The sequence below is a fragment of the Abramis brama genome, assembly GCF_963993115.1.
Source record: "Abramis brama genome assembly, chromosome: 23".
In the NCBI taxonomy this organism is placed as follows: domain Eukaryota; kingdom Metazoa; phylum Chordata; class Actinopteri; order Cypriniformes; family Leuciscidae; genus Abramis; species Abramis brama.
The window spans coordinates 8663503-8686978 of NC_139985.1; the positions used below are offsets into that span (position 1 = coordinate 8663503).

Consider the following 23476-nt stretch of genomic DNA (forward strand, 5'->3'; position numbering starts at 1 on the left):
AGCCGTTTGTTGTAGTCCTTAAAAAGCAATTTCTTTCAAATAAAAAATCTCCCTTTGCTTTGAACTTTGAGCATTGTAACTTTGCAAATGTTTATGCTCAAACAGCAACATTACACACTAACTAAAGTTAGAAAAGTGAAATCATAATCAACCACCCCTTTAAAATTCGCAATTGTCATGACAGTACGTTTAGCTATTTTATAGTTCAAATTTCTATATTCATAATTTTATATTGCACATAAATTCCATAAATACATTTTCTGCGTAAAGCATGCCTTCTCTGTGCAGCATTAAACATTCTTGATATTTATGTCACTACAGTTGCTCCTTCTGTGCAAATGTCACATTCGAACTAATAATCTAATCCAGTCACGCTCTATAAACACTAATTGTCTATACGCCATATAATGTGACCCCATTAGAGCGACGTGATGGACATATTTGGGAGGCGTTTAGTGCATGCTCTTCTCCAGTGCGCCATGCAGAGCTCCGTTGGCATGCAGAGCGCGTAGCACCCAGACCCCAGGGCTTCACCTGAGTCTAGACGCTCACACGGCTCGCTTTCTGCGCACAGGCTGATCCAGCGGAGAGCGCGCGGCACGGTTGCACGCTAGCGTTCTTTTTCTTGGTCTGTGCATGATTGATCGGTAACTCTGTGCTCTAACCGGGGTGACAAAATGATGCACCCCTCGATTATTCTGCGCTCGGGTGTCTTGCCTGTGCATTCACGATGAATGGCTGCCCGTAGAGAGAAAGAGTATTGCCTCCTCCACCACTGAACCACTTTTCAGCAGATTGCAATCGAGGGGGTGAGTATTTTAATGCATGCACGAGAGAGGGTCATGCCACTTTGAGTGGGGTCAAGGGGCAATCACGTGGGTTGAACAAGGGGTCGCGTTAGTTATTGTGGCACGGGGTAACAGAAAATGTTGAGGGGATTTTTGGATAGGGGTATTGTTTTGTGAAGGTGTGCGATTGCTTTAGATGGGGGATGGGCTTGCAAAACTTTAACCACTTCAATGACTTGCTGCCGAGAGCTTGATTTATGGTGCATCAATACATCCATTTATATTTTCCAACTTTTTTAGCCCACACAACATCATCGCTTGCAAATTAGCGCTTGTTTCTGGACGATTTGAGGATTTATAATGGATGAGGGCATTATGTGCATCGCTTTCAGACTTCAAGTGGTTAATGGTGTCTTGTCTCGCGGATCAGTGTGACTCGCCCCCCAGTTGCTGCATTTGTCCCGGGATGACCTGTTGATGTCGGGAAAAGATGAAGCCGAGACCCCTTCCTTTTCCTCCAAAATGGAGTAGAATTTAACCACAGAATATTTTATGTGAAATCCAATGATTGCGCTGCGTGCATACAATTAGGACTAGCCTACTTCTTAAGAAAGCCAAATTGCAAGTAGCGGTAGGATAAAAAAAAAAAAAAATGCATGCATATGGATGCTGTTGGTCGAGTCAAAGCGTTTTGGGTATTGATATTCTGGTGTGCACAGGACTGTAATTCAGCCCGACATTGCATAGCATTGCACTGGCACCGAGGGGGCGAGAGAAACGGATGTGGGCTTCTCAATAATTCATCTATCAGACTATTTTGGTGACAGGATTTTTGAGGGCTGAGCAGATTTTAGCTCTTTGGTCGCAGCATCAAGTGAGGAAACCAGGAAATTGGGGCATTGTTTCTTGTATTTTTAGCCCCCCTGGGCCCGTGCCAACCCGGAGCTCGTGTCCAGCTGGGCAGCGGTGCGGGCACACACTCTCACCGGGAACCGCAGCCCTTCCGCGGCCGCACACATCACAGAAACACCGGCGTCCGACTCTCACTGTGAGATTACAAACTATCGCTAATTTATTACATTTATGCTTGTAATTAAAACTGTTGTTATTATTACTCCTTTGGGAAATAGTGTTGTGCGAGTGAAACAGAACAAATAGTCTGGATGAATTAAACCACATATTTCGCTTCATAGCTCCTGAACTACAGACAGACATTAATCGACCATCTAAACTACTCTTAGACTAAAGTTTATGAGAATTTCTTAAAATGTGATTGCTAGTAGCTAAATGACTAGCTTTAACCCTTTAAATTAGGATGGCACAACCCGAAAAATTAACTATGGGTACTGTACTGTTTCCAAAATACCATAGTTACTAGGCTATGCTGGTCATAATATTTAGCATAATATCAATAAACGGCATAAGAATCTTTCTGTAATAATTATTTATTTTTTATGTTTGGTGGAATGGTGGCTACAATCAGAATTTTACAGTAGTAAGAATAACTGCAGTAACTGTGAAATAGAAAATAGACATTATTTGATCATTTAATGTATGATTGTGTGTGTATGTTTATATATATATATATATAATCAAGAGTTCAGATGCAAAAGCCTCTAAGTGCCATCTGAAATTTTCTTCTAGAATGATCATTTTTATCAAGCTTGTATATTTAAAGTTCAGTAAATTCACTTAAATGGCAATGGAAATTACCTATTAATTGTCATTTAAGTGAAATTACTGAACTTAAATATCCGAGCTTGATAAAAATTATCATTCTAATAGTAAATTTCAGATGGCACTTAGAGGCTTTTGCATCTGAACTCTTCATATTGCATCTTATCTCGTATATGTTAAAAAGTGTAAACGGAAGTTTCTTTTGGCAGCAAAATTTGGGTTTATAACTTTGCATGACCTTGCTCAGCCAGACGAATCTTTGATCTGCTTTATATATGCATGTGATCTTATCAACCTTTGCACAGAGACTCAGAGCAATAAGTTGGTGTGAAATTACTCAGTACACCCTTACTGGGGGGTTTTTGATCAAACTGTAAGGTACTTTTCAGTAGTCGTATTTTACTACTGAAGAATATCCTGTGATGATGAGCAATAGAATTTTTGATTGTTAAGAGTTGTTAACAGACTCTTGAGATACAAGTTTTAAAAGTGTTGAGCAGACTGAATGAACATAAGTAAACAATGTATGCACAGAAAAGTAACTGCACTTAATTTTGAAGAGTTGCTGGTTATTTAGTACACAGATATGATTTCATGTAATGTGCAAATAGAAACCTCAAATAAATGCGAGTTCTTCCTCTGAAGCATGTTGGATTTCATAATACAGGATGGATAGAGTGTCATTGCATTAGGCATGTGCTCTAATTATGTTAAAGAATATTCACTTGAACCACTTCTTGTTTACCATGCATTCATCTTCTGCTCCTAAAAGGATTTTGTTTACATGCTGACCTTTGGTTTAGAGCAGATTCTAAAATATGTATGATCCTAAAAAGAATAGACTGTAGGATAAATTGTTTATGACCCACAGAAAACCTCTTAATGTCCCTAAGCATGAGCTCTAATCTTCAGTTATATTAAGAATGTGTATCAACATTTATTGCTTTTGTTCTTTGTCTGATTTCCTGTGGTGAATGTATGTATTTTCTGTTTCTATGTTACAGACTTAGTCATGGGATGTTGTTTGTGGGACTGCATGCACTGACCTTGGAGTTAGAACAGAGAGTAGCACTGTGTCTGCATGGTTTCATAAGAATATATGATATATGTATATGTTTGTGTGTGTCGAGATTCAAAAAAATCTTTGAAGCTTTATTTAAGGGATACAGTTTTAATTATATGTATGTGAGACAACTTTTGTGACTTTTTTTTTAAATCAGAAGTTATCTACACTATCATTCAAAAGTTTGGGTTCAGTAAGGTTTATTTATTTAGTTACTTTAAGTTGATCAAAAGTGACAGTTAAACCTCTTTAATGTTACAAGAGATTTTTCTTTTGAACTTTAGTCATCAAGTTCTCCTTGGAAAAAAATGATCACCGTTTCTTTCACACAAACATATTAAACAGCACAACCTTTTTCAACATTGATAATAATAAGAAATGTTACTTGAACACCAAATCAGCATATTATGATTTTTGAAAGATCATGTGACACTGGAGTGATTGCTGCTTAAAAATTCAGCTTTGCCATCACAGGAATAAGTGACATTTTAAAATATATTAAAATAGAAAACTGTTATTTTAAATTGTAATAATATTTCACAATGTTATTGTTTTTACTGTATATTCTATCTAATAAATGCAGACTTGATGAGCAAAAGAGGCTTCTTTCAAAAAACATTTAGAAAATCTTACGGACTCAACCTTTGAACATGTTTCTATAACTTTTTTAATAACCTATTATGTCATCTTGCCTAAACATTTTTGCAGCTGTTGAGTCTTTAAAAAACAGAACAATTTTAAATTTGACAATTTGAAATTGCGTGATATTCAAACTTTCTTACAAACTATTTAAAATTATTTATGAATATAACTGTACCTGTCATATCCCATTGGTAAGACTGTATGTAATCGGCACACTTTTTCACATTTTCCACACTGATTTGGTGAGAAAATGTCTGGAATTCCGTGTAATTGATATGGTAAAATCTATTAAACGACACTGATTATTAGTAACTGTTAACATTACATGATCAAAATATTTGAAAAAATGAACACGCAAAGTTTATGTGTATAAATTTGAATGACAGGCTAAATATCTTTTGGGAAGCTGCTGATATAATATTTGCGTTGATGTGGATTCTGTACAGGCCTACCCACTGGTCATCATTATTATATGATAATTTTATAATTGAGGTGAAAAATAAAATACCAGGTGTTTTCTGTTTTCACAGACTCTGTGGTGCTGGGCTTTGCGATATGGCTCAGATGCTGCAGATGGCGATTCCCAACTTTGGCAACAATGTCCTGGAGTGCCTTAATGAGCAGAGGCTTCAGGGTCTGTACTGTGATTTGTCAGTGGTGGTGAAGGGTCACACATTTAAAGCCCACCGGGCAGTGCTGGCTGCCAGCAGCTCCTACTTTCGTGATTTGTTCAACTCTGGAAGTAAGAGCTCTGTAGTGGAGTTACCACCAGCGGTTCAGCCTCAGAGCTTCCAGCAGATCCTTTCCTTCTGTTACACCGGTCGACTTAGCATGAACTTGGGTGATCAGTTTCTCTTAATGTACACAGCAGGATTCCTGCAGATTCAGCAGATTATGGAAAAAGGCACAGAATTCTTCCTAAAGGTCAGCTCACCAAGTTGTGACTCACAGGGTCTTCACACAGAAGAAACGCCCTCAGAACCCCAGAGCCCCGTTACTCAAACTGGGAGTAGCAACATAGGAGGGGGTGCGGTCACCACGGCAACGGCTCGACCCGCTTCTTGTCTCACACCTCTTCCATTGATGTCAAGGGTGAAGACAGAGCAGCAACCTCAGGCCCATCAGCCCCAACAAGAAGCATCATCATATTCAGTGGTTTGCTCTCCAGTTGCAAAGCGTCTTTGGGAAGGAGGTAGCCGTGAAGGAGGTGGAGGATCAGGGGCAGGTGGAGGAGGAGGTATGAGAAAAGCAGCCCGTTATTCGCAGGAGGCAGCAAGGGGCATGGGCGGAGCCCCACCTCAAAGTGCAGCTTTATTGGGTGGAAGCAGTACCACTAATAACAACAGCAACAACAATAATAACAACAACAGCAGTAGCACGCCGGAAGGCACCAGCCCAGGCACCCCCAGCATGTACACCAGTGACTCACCAATCTCTTACCACGATGATGAAGAAGAAGAGGAAATCGCAGACGAAACGACAGAAGAACAGTACAGACAGATCTGTAATATGTACACTATGTACAGCATGCTAAATGTAGGGGCAACAGGTAAGAAAAGTTGACTAGAATTTAATTTTATTGTCTATTGCTGCTAATCCTTATCAGTTAAATTTATTGACTGACACTGCTGAACCCCGCATCGTGATAGTAGACTTCAGTATGTAGTGTAATTGTGGGAAATGAATTGGGCCACGTATCGAGCTCTGAGGAACTCCATCAATAGGATTATTGTAAAGTAGACAATTCATTTTTTTAATTTAATTTTTAAACTTTTTAAAAATATATTTTATTGTTTTAAGAAAACTCAAAAGTACAGATAAACAGTAGAGGAAATGTAAATCAGTGGAGAGAGATATATTCAACATCTTGACCAGTTTCATTAAAATGTATTTGTCTTCAGTTTGGTAGTCCGTGTAAGCTCTTGTAATGTTTTTTTCTTTTCTTTTTTACATCTTTTCCTCTTTGCAATCTGGGTTCAGCCAATGAAAGAGTGGAATCACTGCCTGACCACCTCACAGTTGAATCAAGGGGAAGAGGAGTTCGAGTGAGGCAAGATCTGGCCTCTCTTCCCACTGAGCTCATTGCACAGATCGGAAACCGCTGTCATCCTAAACTCTATGAAGAAGGTGACCCTGCTGAGAAACTGGAGCTAGTAACCGGCACCAGTGTTTTTATTTCACGTGCTCAGCTGATGAACTGCCACGTTAGTGCAGGCACACGCCACAAAGTGTTGCTCAGGCGGCTACTTGCTGCCTTTTTTGACCGGTGAGTGAAGTTTTGGACTTAATGTATTCTGCAGAAAATAAACTAAAATAAATTAGAATAAATAAATATAAAATTCTGTCATCATTTACTCACCCGTATGAATTTCTTTCACAAAAAAGAGATGTTTAGCATAATGTCCTATTTGTATCAATGAAAGTTGATGGTCATATGGGTTTGGAATTACACAATGGTGAGTAAATAATGCCAACATTTTCATTTTTGAGTGAACCAGCTCTTTAATTGAAAATAATAGATTACCATGTTATTAATGGAAATTTAACCAATTGTTTTGGGGATTTAGAAAGTGACTTTTTTTATACAATTCCAGTTAGTAGAAAAAAACGGTCCACAAAGAGTTTGTGTGAACAGTACTTTGTTGATTCCAATTTGCCCTTGCAATCTACAGGTCAGTGTTACTTTAAGTGTCCTTTTCTGTTTTTCCTGTAGAAGCACTCTTGCAAACAGCTGTGGAACAGGCATCCGGTCCTCCACAAATGACCCCAACCGCAAGCCACTCGACAGTCGAGTTCTCCACGCTGTTAAGTGTAAGTGCTGTATTGATGCTGATATGTTGTGGTATAATATTTTGTTATTGGTTAAACAAATTAGCTATTTCCAATATGAACCCAGCAGTTTTATCCACATTAAAACAGTCCAGTTGAATTTTTAAAGTTAGCATGAAATGAAAATTCACCCCATCTATTTTGTAAATGCATGTTATAGATGTTATTGTGAATGATTCATATATTTTTGCCTCAAAATGTCATAATTCGATCTTCCAGTGAAAACAACAGACTGGTGATGTATGCTGGACTTCTCCAATCACGTCGTTCACTTAAACCCCAACCCTCCACAAACGACTTAAAGCTCAAATTTATTTTTGAGTGCAACACCCAAATCTCAAAATCCAATCAATGGATAACCGATGGATAGAACGAAGTCCTGATCGACTATATTTTTTTCTGATAATTGGATGTTCGTCACAACAATATGGAAGGAAATATCTTTTGCCGCTTGTAAATTTAAGCATTAAATATCTTTGTGTAAAAAGTGCATGAAAAACTAACGCTAGTAATAAAAAATCGTTTTTTTGTTTGTTTTTTAATCTCCAGTTTACTGCCAGAACTTTGCTCCTAGTTTCAAAGAGAGCGAAATGAACGCGATCGCCGCAGACATGTGCACTAACGCGCGGCGCGTGGTACGCAAGAGCTGGATTCCGAAACTGAAGCTTCTGATGGCAGAAAGCGACGCTTATGCCAACTTCCTTCCGGACGCTGCCAAAATGGAGTCTGACGGCTTGGGAGTGGAGCATTCTTTTGAAACAGGATCCCTGGAAGGTGGCACAGCCTCTGATTCAGGCCATTCATCTACAGATGCCCTGCAAGGTGTGAGCGGGGATGGTAGCAGCCTGTTTTAGTGAGTAACAATACCATGGTTCAGTTATTCTTTCCCTTCCACTCCTCCATCGTATCTCAGTCTCACCTTGGGCGTTGATGTCATCATGGAGTCGAGAAGTGTATCTTTATGAAGACTGTCGTTGAATCCCACTTCAAAATATGGTTATTTTTATTTCCCTATAGATTTTTTTAATTTTTTTTATTCTACATTGTGGGCCCTCCTCTCAATACTGCAGAAACACATTCCTGAAGAGGAGGGACCTTTGAGGACATTTGGGGTGATCTGAAGGGGAAATGGTGTCTTGAAGCTCCTATCCAGTCTGAGAACACTGGCATGATTCTGAATGTATCTTTTTGGAGAATCCAGAAAGTTAATTTTGCTGGACGTAAGATTGTATTCATCTGTTAATATTTAGTAGCTGTATATCTGCTTTTTGGACCCCATTTCCTCTTCTTGCACCAACACCCTTAGGCACCTTTTCTTTTAAATATTCTTATTTGTACAACATTTGTAATTGTTTTGCCAACTTTTCCACTATTTGTCTTGCCAAGTATCCCAAGAGAAGCAGTTTTTCATGATTTGTGATATGAATTTGTAAGAGGCAGATGAATCTGTTTTGCTATGTGTGAAACTACTGTGTCGTTTTGATTGTCGATAGAGAGGGTCTGTGCAAGATTCTCACCTTTTGAGTCAATGAATGGTGAACTGTTGTCCACATGTTTTTGCATTAGCAAAATCCAAAATCTATTTGAATCATTTTTATTTTGGTATATTACCAAGGCTTAATATTGTTACTTTGGTAGGTTACTCAAATCGACACGTTTTTACTGTCAAATATCTGCAAAGCAAATCCCAAAACACTCCCACAAGCTTAAAAATCATTAAGGCCTTTTACATTTCTCTTTATGTCCTTTATTTTGTATAGATGGCACATGGCGTCTGTGTGATGTGTAAATGAGTGTGTATGGCGTCTGCAGACTATGTCTCACAGCTCACTGCTTCATGCATCTAACACACAAGTGTGGTGCATGCTGCCGCATGGCGCATTCTGACACGCTACGCCTCAGCGCCTCTGACAGAGTTGCACTAAACGCTCTGATGAATTGGGCTGAGTGCAGTATTAGAGATTGGCACTGAACGGGCATCAGTGCCACAGATATGCTGGCTCCAGATCAGTAAAGACCACTCTGAGATTGGAAGCTTTACGTGGATTTGAAAAGTCAGTTTTTAAGTGTTTCGCGTTTCAGAAAGAGAAGTTCTTGAAGTCTGTAATCACAATAAAGAGCTGTTGTAATCCCAGGTTCGGAGATGAAAGAAAGTGACCATGTTATCTAAAAGTGTAGTTGCACCAGTTTGTGTTAAAATTAGATTCCCAAAGTATGACCTGCATCTTCAGGTGTTTTAAGCACACTTATTTCCTTTAATGGTTGGCTATATTGTTAGAATTTTTGATTATGGCTTAAGAAAGGCTGCGATTGGTCAAGATCATCCCAGTCCAAAATTATGATAAAGAGTTCTAACTTAAAAAAAAAACTATATTAGCACATTTACCCCTGTTATCTGTGGGGGTTTTAATGTTTACATTTTTTATTTTATTTTATTTTTTTACCTTTTCTTTTAAAAAGATAGTTCACCCAAAAATGAAAATTCTGTCATCTACTCACCCAATTATGTCGTTCTAAACCTGTATGATTTTCTTTAAGATGTGGTCACATTTTTCCGTTGTTCAACAAAATATTGTGGGTAGAATCATGTCATTCCAATAGGAATAAGCGCTATTGGGAGTTTCATACTTCTCTACGCTATTACTAATTTTTTTTTTTTTTTTTTGCATGTGAAGTTTTTTGACCGCACCTCTATTCTGTGAAATACAAAAGAAGATATTTTAAAGAATGCTGATATCGCTCCAAATGGTGTTAGTGATAATTTTGGGTGAGCCATCTCTTTAAATTACTTTTTTAAACCCGTTTACTTAGACATTTCATGGAAGAAAAGGACAAAGGCAAGTTGTTGTTTTTTGTAGCACTGGGCCAGGGCACAGAAGAATTTTACCTCTCGGCCACGTGGTACGATCCTAAGAGACTGCACCAAGTCTTAATCACAGTACGATAGGATACGAATGAGATATTTGCACAGAAATCTGAGCTGGATTGTTCAGCACTGCCTTAAAGAGTGGAAGTTGTGTGTCTGAGAGTCTTACACAACTAGTCTGTGACAGAGAAAGAAATTCTAGGAAGGGAGGGCAGAGAATGCCTGGATGAGTCTGTATGCATGTGCGCTGGTGTGCTCCGCTACTTATTTCTCAGAGTTTGAGTTTCTTTTTTTTTATTTCCATTTTTGGAGGCACACGTGCTAATGTCTGTGCATTCATGCGAGGAGGCTGACAGGAAAGCGAGAGTGTGAGCCAAAGGCATGCTCTTTATGCGCGCTCATTTGTTTATGTGAACGTGCTCAAATGTGTGTACGTCTGGTTTTTGTGTGCCAAATGCATGTCTGAGAGAGTGTGCGTGGGTGGTGTTGATGTTTGATTGTGGAATATGTGCATTGTGTGTGTGGGTTGATGGATGGATGGGTGGGTGGTTGGTATGTGTGTATGCAGAGATCAGAGAGCTCTGTTTGTTTTTGTCTGACTCAGAGAGGGAGACATACAGTGCAGACGCAAGCAGAGAGGGGAGGGAATGGTGAGGAGATGGATGCTCACGCACACACACACACACTTAAACACACACACACACTTAAACACACAACTGGTGCAGTGAGCCATTTCCCAAATGGAGGCATCAAACGGGTACGCTTTGATTAAACAAACATCAGCTCGCATTGAATCCAATCTGGTTTGGCTCCATTGGTTTTGTTTCATCATTGTAGAGTTCAAATGAAATCAAAATTGATTCTTTTTAATGCACATTTCTGGGGTCTCATGTATTAAACTTTATACATGCACAAAAAAAATCCATACCCACACATGCCAGGTTTTTGAGTATAATCAAAAGGTGTCAGATTTATAAAACCGTACATTTGCCAGAACTTTTCCACCTCATCTTCTCCTTGAAATAACCATATATGGAATGCACAAAGCTTTTTATTATGCATAGCCTAATTTGCATGCAATTTACACATGCATTATCTTCCTACTGCATCTAAAGTCGCCATGAAATGACAATTCACCCTATCTATTTTCTAAATGCATATAATAGATCTTATTATGAATGATTCATCCATTTTAGAATGTTTTTTTTTATTTTATATCTGTTTGCATGGAAAACATATCATGCACATTTCAATGCCTATTTTGTGCTTATGAAACATTTATTCATGAGGCCCCTGCTGTTATTGTGAATAATTTCTGTGCATGTTATTCCAAAATGACAAATGTGTTTTTCCAATGGAATGAAAAAAAATTGCTTTGAAATAACTTGCTTTGTTTCTAAAACCAGTCATTTAATGCTAACGCATCCTCTTTACAGTCGACTTCAGGTTTGAATTTTACATTTGGCTCCAATTTTAGTGTAGAACGACCACTTTTAATGATCCAATCACATTCAAGTTGTTAAAATCAAATCAAATCCTGCCCTACATTTTGGTTTCTTATTAAATATTCCAATTCAAACATATTGTGGAATTAAAAGGGATTGCGAATGCCTTATGTTGACTTTAAGACCAACCAAAATAAATTCTTTCATCATTTACTCATCCTCAAGTTGTTCCAAACTTATATGAATTTCTTTCTTCTGCTAAACACAGAAGATGTATTGAAGAATGCCGGTAACCAGACCTGACGGGTGGCCATTGACTTCCATAGTATGGGAAAAAAAATACTATGGAAGTCAATGACTACAGTTCAAAATATTGTCTTCTGTGTTTAGCAGAAAAATAATGGAAATTTAGGACGACTTGAAGGGGAGTAAATAATGAGAGGTTTAATTTTTTTGGTGAACTATACCTTTAAATGTCAAGTGAACACAAGTGTGTGTGTGTGTGTGTGTGTGTGCGCACAAGTACCATTCCACTGTCCAAAAGAATGAAAAATATTTGATAGTTGATAGATTGATGGTGACTGCAAAAATACGGCTCTGTGTTGGACTGTTCCTCATCGCACCTTTTGAAATACAACGAGAGAGAAAAAGATAACAGCTGTCGACATTTCTTCATCCTTTTGGAATGTACATATAAGGAGCTGAATCCTCTGATGTACAGCTTGATCTTTTTTTTTTAATAATGTTGGACACGCAGGGAGAGACCAGGAGGGTTTTTTAGGAAGCAGCCAGCATGTGTGTCCACGGGGGCTGGATTTCGTGATGTTTTCGACTCACTTCTTAACATGTTCTGCTCAGTGGTGCATTGGTGAGATTGGGTACACGGTGTGCGCTGAACTCTGAACCCGATGAACTTGAGTGGAGTTACCCAGTGGAGAAGTTTAACCTGACCCGCACCCTGGGTTCATGGTCTTTTGCGCAAGATCCTTTTAGTTCTTCAATTGAACTTGCATGTATTCTGAGTAAGAATCATGCAGGTCAAACAGAACAACTGAGGTCAAGCTTTGAATTGAGACTTGCAAAAAAAAAAAGAAAACCATAAAAAAATTAGGGATAAAATGTAAGGCGAACAATGTATCTTTTGTTTCTTATCAATGTTTTGTTCTGCTTTAGAATAGTGCTTGGCCATTGAGATGCTACTAATTTTTAACATAGACCGTAGAGTAAATATTTTGAAATGTACAATAGCTAGGATCAAGAGAAGTGCTGGGAAAGGATGAGGGCAGCTGAAACTAGCTGAAAACGTTTTTACTGTATTGAAATGTCATTTTTATGGGATGGATGAGTTTGAAGGAGCGTAGATGGAAGGAGTTAGGGTCTTCATGCACTGCAAGCTTTATTATTTTTTTCTGTCTTAAAGAAATCATTTGTTACTGAATTAGTTTGCTGGTAAAGAGGATCTTTGAATGATGTTGAATGGCACGTGGATGAGCGCCACCTGGTGTCAGACTTCATAAATGCTGCAGGTAGAAAAGAGAACTGCAATGCAGTTACTTCTCCTGGCCAATAAGGGACAGCAAAGGATTTAGAAAAAAACTACTTGTAATTTGACTTGATGATTTTAATTCTCATTTTTGATGTTTTATTTAATAACCCCTGAACAGGAGAAAATGTACACAGCTGTGTTTAAAATGTTTCTGAACTGCCAAATACAAGGAAATGTTATTGCGATTATTCCGAGCTAAAATAAATTGTTTCAGCTGAATTTTACCAATGTGACGATCAAAACAATCAATACTTAATATGACACTTTATTAACAAATGGCCAATATGGGGAATTGCGAACAGCTATCACGAACTAAGTATTCGACACTGCAATTTTTATGTGAAACTTTACTTTATTATTAAATTCCTATTAAAATCCTGTTTTTTTTTTTTTTTCTTCTTCTTTTTTTTTCTGTGGGATTCTGCAGAATGAAATTAAGCATTGTAAAATGTGTTTGTTAAATGGAGCTTAGAGCGCTACAAATTTATAATTTTCTGAAGATATTAAATTCAGTTGTATTTATTTTACAAGAGAGAGGGAGTGTTCATAGTTTGTCTTAGGGGTCTTCAATGGAGGGTCTGCAAACCTATTTTTATTTTGTAGTGTTGATTGACTACAAAATAAAAAGCTAAAGATTTTCAGCAAAAATTGTATTTGTCCTCCCACATTAAATAAAATAAAATGGATATTTTATTTTTAAAATACAATAATTAATAGTTACTTCTTATTTTAATGTCTTTGCAATATAAGCGTCATATGTAAATACATTAATATGGTAATATATATGCATGGCCAGGCTTAAAGTGCAACACTCAGTTTTATACAATATGTAAAAGGGGATCCATTCTCCATCTTTATGAACAGCAAGGGGTGCTTGGCCTGAAAATAAGTTGAAGACCCCTACTTTCGCACCTTCAGCGCCCTCTCTCTGCCTCTGATTCAATTGAGCAATGGGGAGTTCAACTTTTTACGTTTTCAACAAATATTTTCTTTAATTCTGGGTCTTAGGGCTGGTTCACACAGAACACATTTTTGCATTTAACTGTGCTATTTAAAAAAAAAAAAGTTTTTATATGTAATCCTTGTATATCATATTTTCCCAGATGATTAATCATAGTACATTAAGACAAATGTTTTGTATTACACATTTTCTGAAATGTTGTTTATATATGCAAATGAGGCAATAATTAAATTTCCTACTTAGAAATCTGAACATTGGATAAAGCCAGGTTAAGAAAGGGTGGAAAAAATCATTTTGAGAAAATAGCAGGTATGCATTGTAATTGAAATCTACAAACACAGCTAGATAAAGAGTAATAAAATGTGTATTTTGGATGTTTTCTTTTTTACTAGTCCAAAAGATGTTATGGAAGCCCAAAATGTCAAAATTGACCAGTGCATGAACAAAAACAATGGATTTCCCTGTAGTATCTTAACTTAAAAGCACGTCTCAGTGTGTTTTTAGGTGCAAGAATGCGTTCTGTGTGAATGACTTAACCTATACAGTGTGTGTGTATACAGTATATATACACACTCCACCTCAGTTATGTGGAAAAAGTAGAGGCATGTACACAGGAAAAACAATGAAAGATGCAATCAAAATCCTCGGATGAAGACATACCTCTCTTAAAGGGATAGTTCACCCAAAAATGAAAATTCTGTCAGTAATTATTCGCTTAAGACTTTCGTTCATATTCGGAACACAAATTAAGATATTTTTGATGAAATCTGAGAGCTGGCTCACTCCTTCATAGGTAATCAATATCTGCCAATATTTCATCAAAAATATCTTAATTTGTATTCCGAAGATGAACGAAAGTCTTACAGGGTTGGAACAACATGAGGGTGAGTAAATACTGACAGAATTTTCATTTTTGGGTGAACTAACCCTTTAAACTGTTATCTTATACATTTTATCCTTAGATGTCTATCAACCTGATAATCTCGTTTCACCTTTCCAGTGTTCTCTCCCCCAGTATAAACATGCCTCTGTCCCTCTGCTCCATGTACATTTACTTCACCCTTCTGTGCACTTCTGCGCTGCCGGCAACCTCAAAGACTTTTTACAGATTTCAAACATATATTGCTCTTTGTATGTCCCTGCCCACCAGAGACCAATACATGTGCGTGGATCTACCTCCCGACACCTTCAGCCATACCTCCGTGCCCTAAAACAGGTCATGTGATGCAGGAGACCCCTCGACGTGCTGCTGTTCAGATTTGTCTGAACGGTGTTACAGGAACTAGATGTAAATGGTAGATTCATACCTCACCAGGGGCCGGGAGCTCCGACCGTCAGCATGGCTCCGGAGAGCATGTCTCTGGTGTGGCCGCAGGGATCCTGCAGATTTTTTTATTTTCCAGTATAGATATATGAATATACATATATAAATACAAATCTATATATACTGTACATTATACATAGAAACACTAATGAAGTTTGATTGTTAGTTGTGCACTCACAGCATGAGATGTGATTCCCCAGAAACCTTTTTGGAAACAAATGCAGTAGCGTCTACTGATGTCAAAATACCCGTCACCCCACCCTGAGTACATGCCAGTGTTTCCTCTGTGTTCCAAGTGCCAATAACTTTGTGTATTCCTTAACTGTGACCCAACGAGAAAGAAAATTGCACATTAACTACTGTAAAAAAGAAGGAAAAGATCAACAAGAAAATACATCTTAATAAAAAAAGGTTTGTAACAAAGAAAATGATTGTGTTTGGCTTTTGTTTTAATGTGTGACTTAGTCATTTTAAAGCAGTTACAGATGGTTCTTTTTCACATTTCCGGTTCTCAGAAGCGGAAGTCGAATGAGGGGCCGTTTTCACGACACCGTTTTCAACTAAAAACTGAAACGTATGCGTTTTCGGCCGTTCATTTACACGACAACGGCGTTTTGGGCGCCTGAAAAGTAAACTTTAGAAATTGGGTTTCAAAGTTAAAGTTTTTGAAAATGATAATTGTCTCCATTTAAACTACAAAAATGCGATTTTGTGAAAACGGTGACGTCGTGCATAAGCAGGCGTATAATTTTTCATTAGAGTAGGCTAACATCGATAACTTCTGGCCTGGCGGCATTATACAGAGTTTTTAATAATTTTTCGCGGATCTGTGTGAACAGTGGTAGTTTTGACGTTTGACTTTTTTTAACGTTGTCGTCTACGTGAAAAATGCAAAGGAAAAACTTGGAAAGACGACAGCGTTTCCATGACTTTCCAAAAGAGGGAAAAAATAAAGAGATCATTACAGCAGTCAGAAGAAAGAAATATGTCAAAATTGGTGTCACTCTCAGCCTTTCTGAAAGAAACCCTGTTGCTGCATTAATTCTTTTTTTTTTTTTTTTTACTACAAAGGTAATATAAACAACATAGCGTTACAAATGTGTTACTTAAACTTTACTGGACTTGCGACGTTGATAAAAGTGTAAACGCGTCATCACAGTTAGTGAAAAGGGTCCATTATATTGCATGATATGTATCTTTATTGTGAAAGAAAATAACATATGCCGTGGTATATTTCCCTGCTATAAAGTTATTCCATAATGTGGTGCATGTAATTTGAAAAATGACCTGGGAAAATGAATGGCATGTCAAAGTCAAACTTTATTCAGGGACCATTTGAATTTATCAAGATGCCAAAATAAAGGCAAAATTTGTATACAATACAAATGCTTACAAAAACAAGTGACAAGGGCATTAGACTTTTGAAATGCAATTATTTATATGCAGGCAGCACTGAAAGACATTACTTTGCAAATAAAAGACAATCAAATGTGTACCAAATCTCCCTAAAAGGGCATGTAAGAGGTAATAAGTTTTAGTTCGTTGTTCCACATTTTTAATAGCAGTGAGTACTAAAATATGTTAAGGCTTAGAATTTCCAAAAAAATCTTACGTTTGAAGTTGGATCTGATTTTCAGTTAAGGGTTTATTTACTTAATCATATTACAAGAAATAAGAGAATACTGAAATGTCATATTCAGAGAGGAAAGCATTTATACTGAACATAATGCATTCACCCACAGGCACGTAGTGTCTCAGATCAGAGGGCACACTGGAAACAACTCATTGGCACGGAGGATAGCAGTACAAAATGTTCCTTATCACACCCACAGATGGACACAATCTGAGCTCAAGTTCAGGAATAAAAATATCAAATGATCCTAACTGGGAGGTCCGATCAGCTCTTTAGGGGATGTTGTCAGTTAATATAGCTGACTTTCAGTACATGCATCTCGCTGCAATTAAAAGAGCAGTTAATAGCATTTTCCTTTGAAAAATAGTAAAATGACAAATATATATATATATATATAATTATTGGAGTAATGGGTCTGGAATATCACTTTGGCATGCAGTGAAGGCTTAACCCACACCATCAACTGAGACAAAGAATGCCTATATGTCCAAATGATTCTATACACATCTCCACAGTAATATGAAACTTCACAGTCCAATGTACAGTAATCTCAAAAACAATGCCTAAAATTATACTTTAAAATATGGGGAAACTCAAATATCACAAGAATAACCAAATCAGTCTAAAATATGGGAAAATCCATAAAAGCAGCACATCTATGAAGATTCATGAAAAGTGCAGCAAATTAGATGATTTTTCTGCAAGCAATTTTCCATAAATTTTCAAATAATGCAATAAAGTGTCAGATGTATCCATAAAGGAAAAGCAAACATGTAAAATGCAAATGTTAACCTAATGTTAAAGGTGTGACTTTGCTTTAAAACAATTTAAATAACCCTTGCTATAATTTCCTTTTCCAATTTACAAACAATTTCCAATGCACACCATCATAGGTTGTTTGATGACGGTTATTGGATGACTTCACAGGTTTCTATCATGACGGTACAGATCTAGAGGGCGCTATGAGCCTGCATTACTCATTGTGCTTGAAATCTGAATCAACCAATAACAACATTTAAATTGTTACATAATTGGTGAACATATTTATGGTCAACCTCTTTCACTGGCATTTATAATGTACACAATTACTATGCTGCTGTAAGAATCAAACATATAAAAATATAACAAGGCAATTATCAAATTCCTCATCCCCACTCTGTACCACAATAAAACATAAGAAATATAATAACTGTTAACTTCCATCTCAGCACTAGTAAAATTCGACAATAAGTCCAATCCAAAAGCAGAGGGAGAGAGTGAAATGCTGAGAGCCAGAAGACGTATGGATTAGATGAAGGCAAAAAGACGAGAAAGGACTATAAAAAATAACTGGGATCTCTTTCTCACAAAGGATCATGGAAGCTGAGGTGGAAGAATCATGATAAAATACTTCTGTAAGCTTTTGGCATGATGGAGGGCCAAACCGAAGAAGAGTCTGGTTTAAATGGCGAAGAACAAAATGAGCACCACGATCAGTATGATTACAAGAACTCCGATAGCACACCACTGTCTCCGACCTGCAACACACAAAACATATGATCCAAGTCAAAATCTCACCAATCTCATGCTCGTTTCTCAAGCCTAGCAAAATTAAGATGATTAAAGATATAAAGCTTGTGAAAGCAATGAATGAGAACCAGTTTGAGAAAAGCTTCCTTTTAGGTCAATAAGATTTTTTCGTTAACAAGTTTTATTCAGAAAAGATATTAAAATCAAAAATGACACTTAAACACTTTTGCACTGTTACAAAAACAAATCTATTTTAAATAAATGCTGCTCTTTTGAAAATTGTTATTCATAAAAAAAAAATCATGAACAAAATGTATCACGGTTTTCACAAAAATATTAAGCAGCACAAATATGTTCAACATTGATAATAATAAGAGACATTACACTGAAGTTTGGAGTAATGATGCTCAACAGGAATAAATTACATTTAATCATATTTCACAATATTCCTGTTTTTACTGTATTTTTTAACAAATAAATGCAGCCTTGGTGAGCGCAACATCTTTCAAAAACATTTCAGAAATACCAACCCCAAACTTTTGAATGATAAATATAATAACATAACATTTTAGGCTGAAATTACATACATTTGCTGTGAGTGATATAAAAACGTGAGAAGTAGTAGAACACACTAAGAAGTAAAAGCACTCACTGCTGGTCATGTGTGAAACCTTCTCCATTTTCTTCAACACTGAGTCCATTCTAGAACCGGTCTGGTCCATCTCCTCACTAAACTCCCCGAGCATACTAAGACAAAAAGCACACATGGCAATAAAAATAGACATTGAGTATTAGAAAAATCCACATGCTAGTGTTTCTGTTTATTCTTCAATATCCTTACACTGCCTGTTCATCCAGCTCGTCTCCTATCCTGCTGGACATGTCCTTCAGGACACGGATGCTGCCTGTGACCAGCTCCAAGTGCTCATCCTGGTCCTGCATGATCAGCTGCACGGAAAGACAAGTTGGGAAAGTTATGACGTAAAACGAACAAAGAAGAAATATTTACCCTTTTTTGCCAATTGAAAATTGTGGTATTAAAGTTGCCATGAAATCAAAATGGACAATTCTTGTTTTTTAAATGAAAAATGTTTTTATTCATGTGCCCTAGTGATCTTTAATAAAAATAACTCTTGCAGCGACATCTCTTCTCTGATGACATGTTTACTGGTGCGAGGGCGGGGCAACCTGTCACTCACATGAGATCAACCAATAGCAAACCACAACCATCCAACCATCCAATCAATTCCCGATTGATCAAAATCAAGTCCTGCCCTACATTTTTTCTTATCCGAGAAGCCGTTTCACTCTGATATACGTCACAAAAGAGAAGAAAATACTATCACAACTTCCAATCTATTACAAAGCTGAAAAGAGCCAGGATTTTTTTTTTTTTATAATTCAGATTGTGTTTGGCTGAAAGAAGAAAGTCATATACACCTAGGATGGCTTGAGGCTGAGTTATCTATGGGATAATTATCATTTTTGGGTGAACTATCTGAACTACTTGGCACTAAAAGGTCACATTTCCTTGTTTTCTGTGAAGCTTATAAGATGCTCTTTGGAATATTGTCAAGTAATGCTGGATAAGAAAATAATATTTTCACTGATAACACTTTTTTTTTTGACCTCATGTCTTTTACCTGCTGCTGTTCCTGTTGCTCCTGAATGTATCTGGAGTTTGCAGACACCAGGTGAGGCTCCAGACCGGCGTAACGATCCTTTGTTGTGGCCCCCATCAAAGCCTGTCAGACACGGACGCAAACATGACCATATGAATCCATTCAGTCTCATTTTAGTGAAATAGTGAATGAATCACTCACCTGTCTGTTTTTCTTCTCTGCTTGGGCCACAGCTGAGGGACTAGAGAGTTGCTCCTTCATCAGCTACACACAGAAACACACTCATTTACATGACAAAACCTAAGACTACACCATATAATTAATATATATATATATATATATAGAGAGAGAGAGAGAGAGAGAGAGAGAGAGAGAGAGAGAGAGAGAGAGAGAGAACAGGAGATTGACACCTGCACAGAACTCCGTGTTCGCTCCACAAAGTCCTGCCTCTCCTGGAGTTCATGTTCCCCTAAACGGAACTTTCCAGGGTTTGCCTCCACAATACCTGATACCGTCAAGAATTATAACGAGTTCTGCTTATACATTACAGTTCAAAAGTTTGAGATCAGTGGAATAGTAAAGTATTTTCTTTTTGAAAACTACACAGTCTTTTAGCACATTAATCTCCCTTTTGCTAAACTGAGGCATCAAGGCACACAGTATTTGTGTAACATTCCGTCTACTTAAAGGGATACTCCACTTTTTTTGGAAATAGGCTCATTTTACAACTCCCCCAGAGTTAAACAGTTGAGTTTTACCGTTTTCGAATCCATTCAGCCGATCTCCGGGTCTGGCGGTACCACTTTTAGCATAGCTTAGCATAGATCATTGAATCGGACAGGACCATTAGCATCTCTCTCAAAAAAATGACCAAAGAGTTTCGATATTTTTCCTATTTAAAACTTGACTCTGCTGTAGTTACATTGTGTACTAAGACCGATGGAAAATGTAAAGTTGCGATTTTCTAGGCTGATAACTATACTCTTATTCCTGCGTAATAATCAAGAAACTTTGCTGCCGTACCATGAGTCCAGCAGGCGTAATGATATGACACAGCGCCTGAAAATAGGTCTAATAGGTTAGACAAACTTAGTCCCGGTCACGTTGGAAGTTACCGAGCTGGGGACTATTTTCAGGCGCTGCGTCATATCATTACGCCTGCTGGACTCATGGTACGGCAGCAAAGTTTCTTGATTATTACGCAGGAATGAGAGTATAGTTCCTAGCCATATCAGCCTAGAAAATCACAACTTTACATTTTCCGTCGGTCTTAGTACACGATGTAACTACAGCAGAGTCAAGTTTTAAATAGGAAAAATATCGAAACTCTTTGGTCATTTTTTTGAGAGAGATGCTAATGGTCCTGTCCGATTCAATGATCTATGCTAAGCTATGCTAAAAGTGGTACCGCCAGACCCGGAGTTTGGCTGAATGGATTCGAAAACGGTAAAACTCAACTGTTTAACTCTGGGGGAGTTGTAAAATGAGTCCTATTTCCCAAAAAAAGTGGAGTATCCCTTTAAGTGTTGTCATTCTGATATTTGAAGGCATCATTGGGTTTTGGTTTACGGCAGGATACTGATGGTTTCATGCAGGTCCTCTAGGTCCCAGTCGATGGCCCTCAGGCAGTTTCGGAGTTCATTGGTGCTCCAGTCCAGCTCATCGCGACTGACGGGTGTTTCTTCCTGCAGCAGCTCTTCCCAGCGCTCAAACAGCCCCTGTGCTTTAGACAGGGCCTTCTGCACCTCCCTGCCAGATAGAGGAGCAAACTGTCAAACCCTTTCTACTTCAAAGGAATGAAAGGTGTTTATCAGAAGCAAACAACTTTTACATAAGCACTACGCCGGTGGTAGTTAGGTTACAGTCATCTTGGGGTGATGTATGATTAATTTGTGGTTTGTATCTGTACATTAAATGAATGACAGAGCCACACAAACACATGCAACATAAATCAGTGTGTGTTTACACTCCAGTCAACACAAACCATTACTATAAAATGTCTCTGGCTTCTGTAGACTTGATTCAACCTTCCTGATCACTAAAACTCAACTAAAAACACACCTATATTTTGTTTATTAGGGAAGTTTATAAGTAAAATCACATGGAAACATTAATAATGTGACAAGAACTGGAGCTCCAGGTAGTGATGAAGATGCTTCACTAACACTTAAATTAACCTGTCAATATCAAACTCGTGTCATTTAGACAAAGACGGAAGACATACATTAAGGCAGGAAAGAGGAAGATAACTTTTCTTACCCTTTAACCACGAAAAAAGGATCCTCCATCGACATATTAGCCCCTCTGGTTTAGGAGCTGCGTGAAGTCAACGGCAAGATGGATTGTATACGCACGCACGAGTTTTCAAAATAAAAGCCCCTGAACTCTAAACAAACGTTCCATAGCATGTTCCAATATTAACACTTTGACCTTTTTCACAGACTGTCAGCATCGTAAATCATGCAAAGTTTTTAATATTTTCATTCTAAAAAATGTATGTACATTTATAACACTACACTTTGTATTATATTACCTGTGGACAAAGTACACAACTTCTTTACTTGAGTGAAAGTTACTACTGGTCAGAGTTGTAAATACCTATTTTTCTTAAGTAAAAGTACAGAAGTATTTGTTTTTAAAAGTACTTAAGTATCAAAAATAAAAAGTAAATGTCAATACATTGTTTTATTATTGTTGCATTGTTGTATGTAATACTTACAGTTTTATGCCTCTGAATCTATGCCTGCCTACCTACCCTCATATCAATATCAAATTTATTTCTAGAACACAGTTCCAGTAGTAGGATTGAATGTGAGACTGAATAAGTGCACTCAATAACGTCCACAATGGTTTATGACACCCAAATGGCTGTTCCCTCAAATAGTGCCCTATTTAAATATTTTTGGCTTTAAGTATGAATATGTTACCCTTACTGTTATCTATAAGCTAGAGTACTCCAAAACAATGACAAAATTTGCATTTAGAAGACCAAACCAAAAGTTGAAAATGAAAATGTCAGAATCCAACGTCAGATTGATTAATCTCCAATGTTGGACAGACGTTGTATTGTGGTTGAAAATGAAAATCGGGTTGACTTCAGAAACATCAGTCGGGTTCTGACGTCAACCCGACTTTCCTCTCCAACCAAAATCCAACATCTGTCCGACGATGGATGTTGACGTCCACCCGACATCAAAATTGACATCTTTCTCTCTTCTGACAGCGTTATCAATCTCTCTCTATTTTTTCCCTCTTTTTGAAAGATGTGAAAACACTATTGTGGAGTTTTTCTTTTGTTTTTTGAGCAAATGGGAACACAAAAAATATGTAAATTATGTAAATATTTAATGTAGTCTCTCATTCACCGCTATAGAAGTTTACCCAACTATGACGACTTCCACTTCTGAGAAACCAGGGAACGTGCAAAAGGTCCATTATTCAGATGTCCAATAATGTCTTTATTACAAATATACCATATATATATTTATATATACCATAAATATACCAAATATATATTTCATTTGATATTCTCTTTATTTAATACAACATTTTAAGCACACAAAATTGTGAT

The 23476-nt window shown here is 37.4% G+C and overlaps 2 protein-coding genes across 3 annotated transcripts; one reads left to right on the top strand and one right to left on the bottom strand.

Moving 5' to 3' along the window:
* The first annotated feature begins 585 nt into the window (after positions 1–585).
* Positions 586–12384, top strand: nacc1b (nucleus accumbens associated 1, BEN and BTB (POZ) domain containing b). 2 transcript variants are annotated; one of them, XM_084100879.1, is made up of 5 exons: positions 586–809; positions 4701–5719; positions 6151–6436; positions 6884–6981; positions 7549–12384. In XM_084100879.1, exons 2-5 carry the CDS (start codon positions 4726–4728, stop codon positions 7851–7853), a joined length of 1683 nt encoding a protein of 560 aa, XP_083957005.1. In that variant the 5' UTR covers positions 586–809; positions 4701–4725; the 3' UTR covers positions 7854–12384. The 2 variants fall into 2 exon arrangements, with proteins under 2 accessions (XP_083957005.1, XP_083957006.1); XM_084100880.1 differs by lacking the exon at positions 586–809 and adding an exon at positions 1718–1836.
* A 4058-nt stretch (positions 12385–16442) lies between these two features.
* On the bottom strand, positions 16443–22319 carry stx10 (syntaxin 10). Its single transcript, XM_084100975.1, has 8 exons — positions 22165–22319; positions 21485–21654; positions 20316–20410; positions 20107–20169; positions 19927–20028; positions 19125–19231; positions 18936–19030; positions 16443–18291 (listed from the first exon to the last, which is right to left on the bottom strand). Exons 1-8 carry the CDS (start codon positions 22197–22199, stop codon positions 18215–18217), a joined length of 744 nt encoding a protein of 247 aa, XP_083957101.1. The 5' UTR covers positions 22200–22319; the 3' UTR covers positions 16443–18214.
* Positions 22320–23476: the final 1157 nt, after the last annotated feature.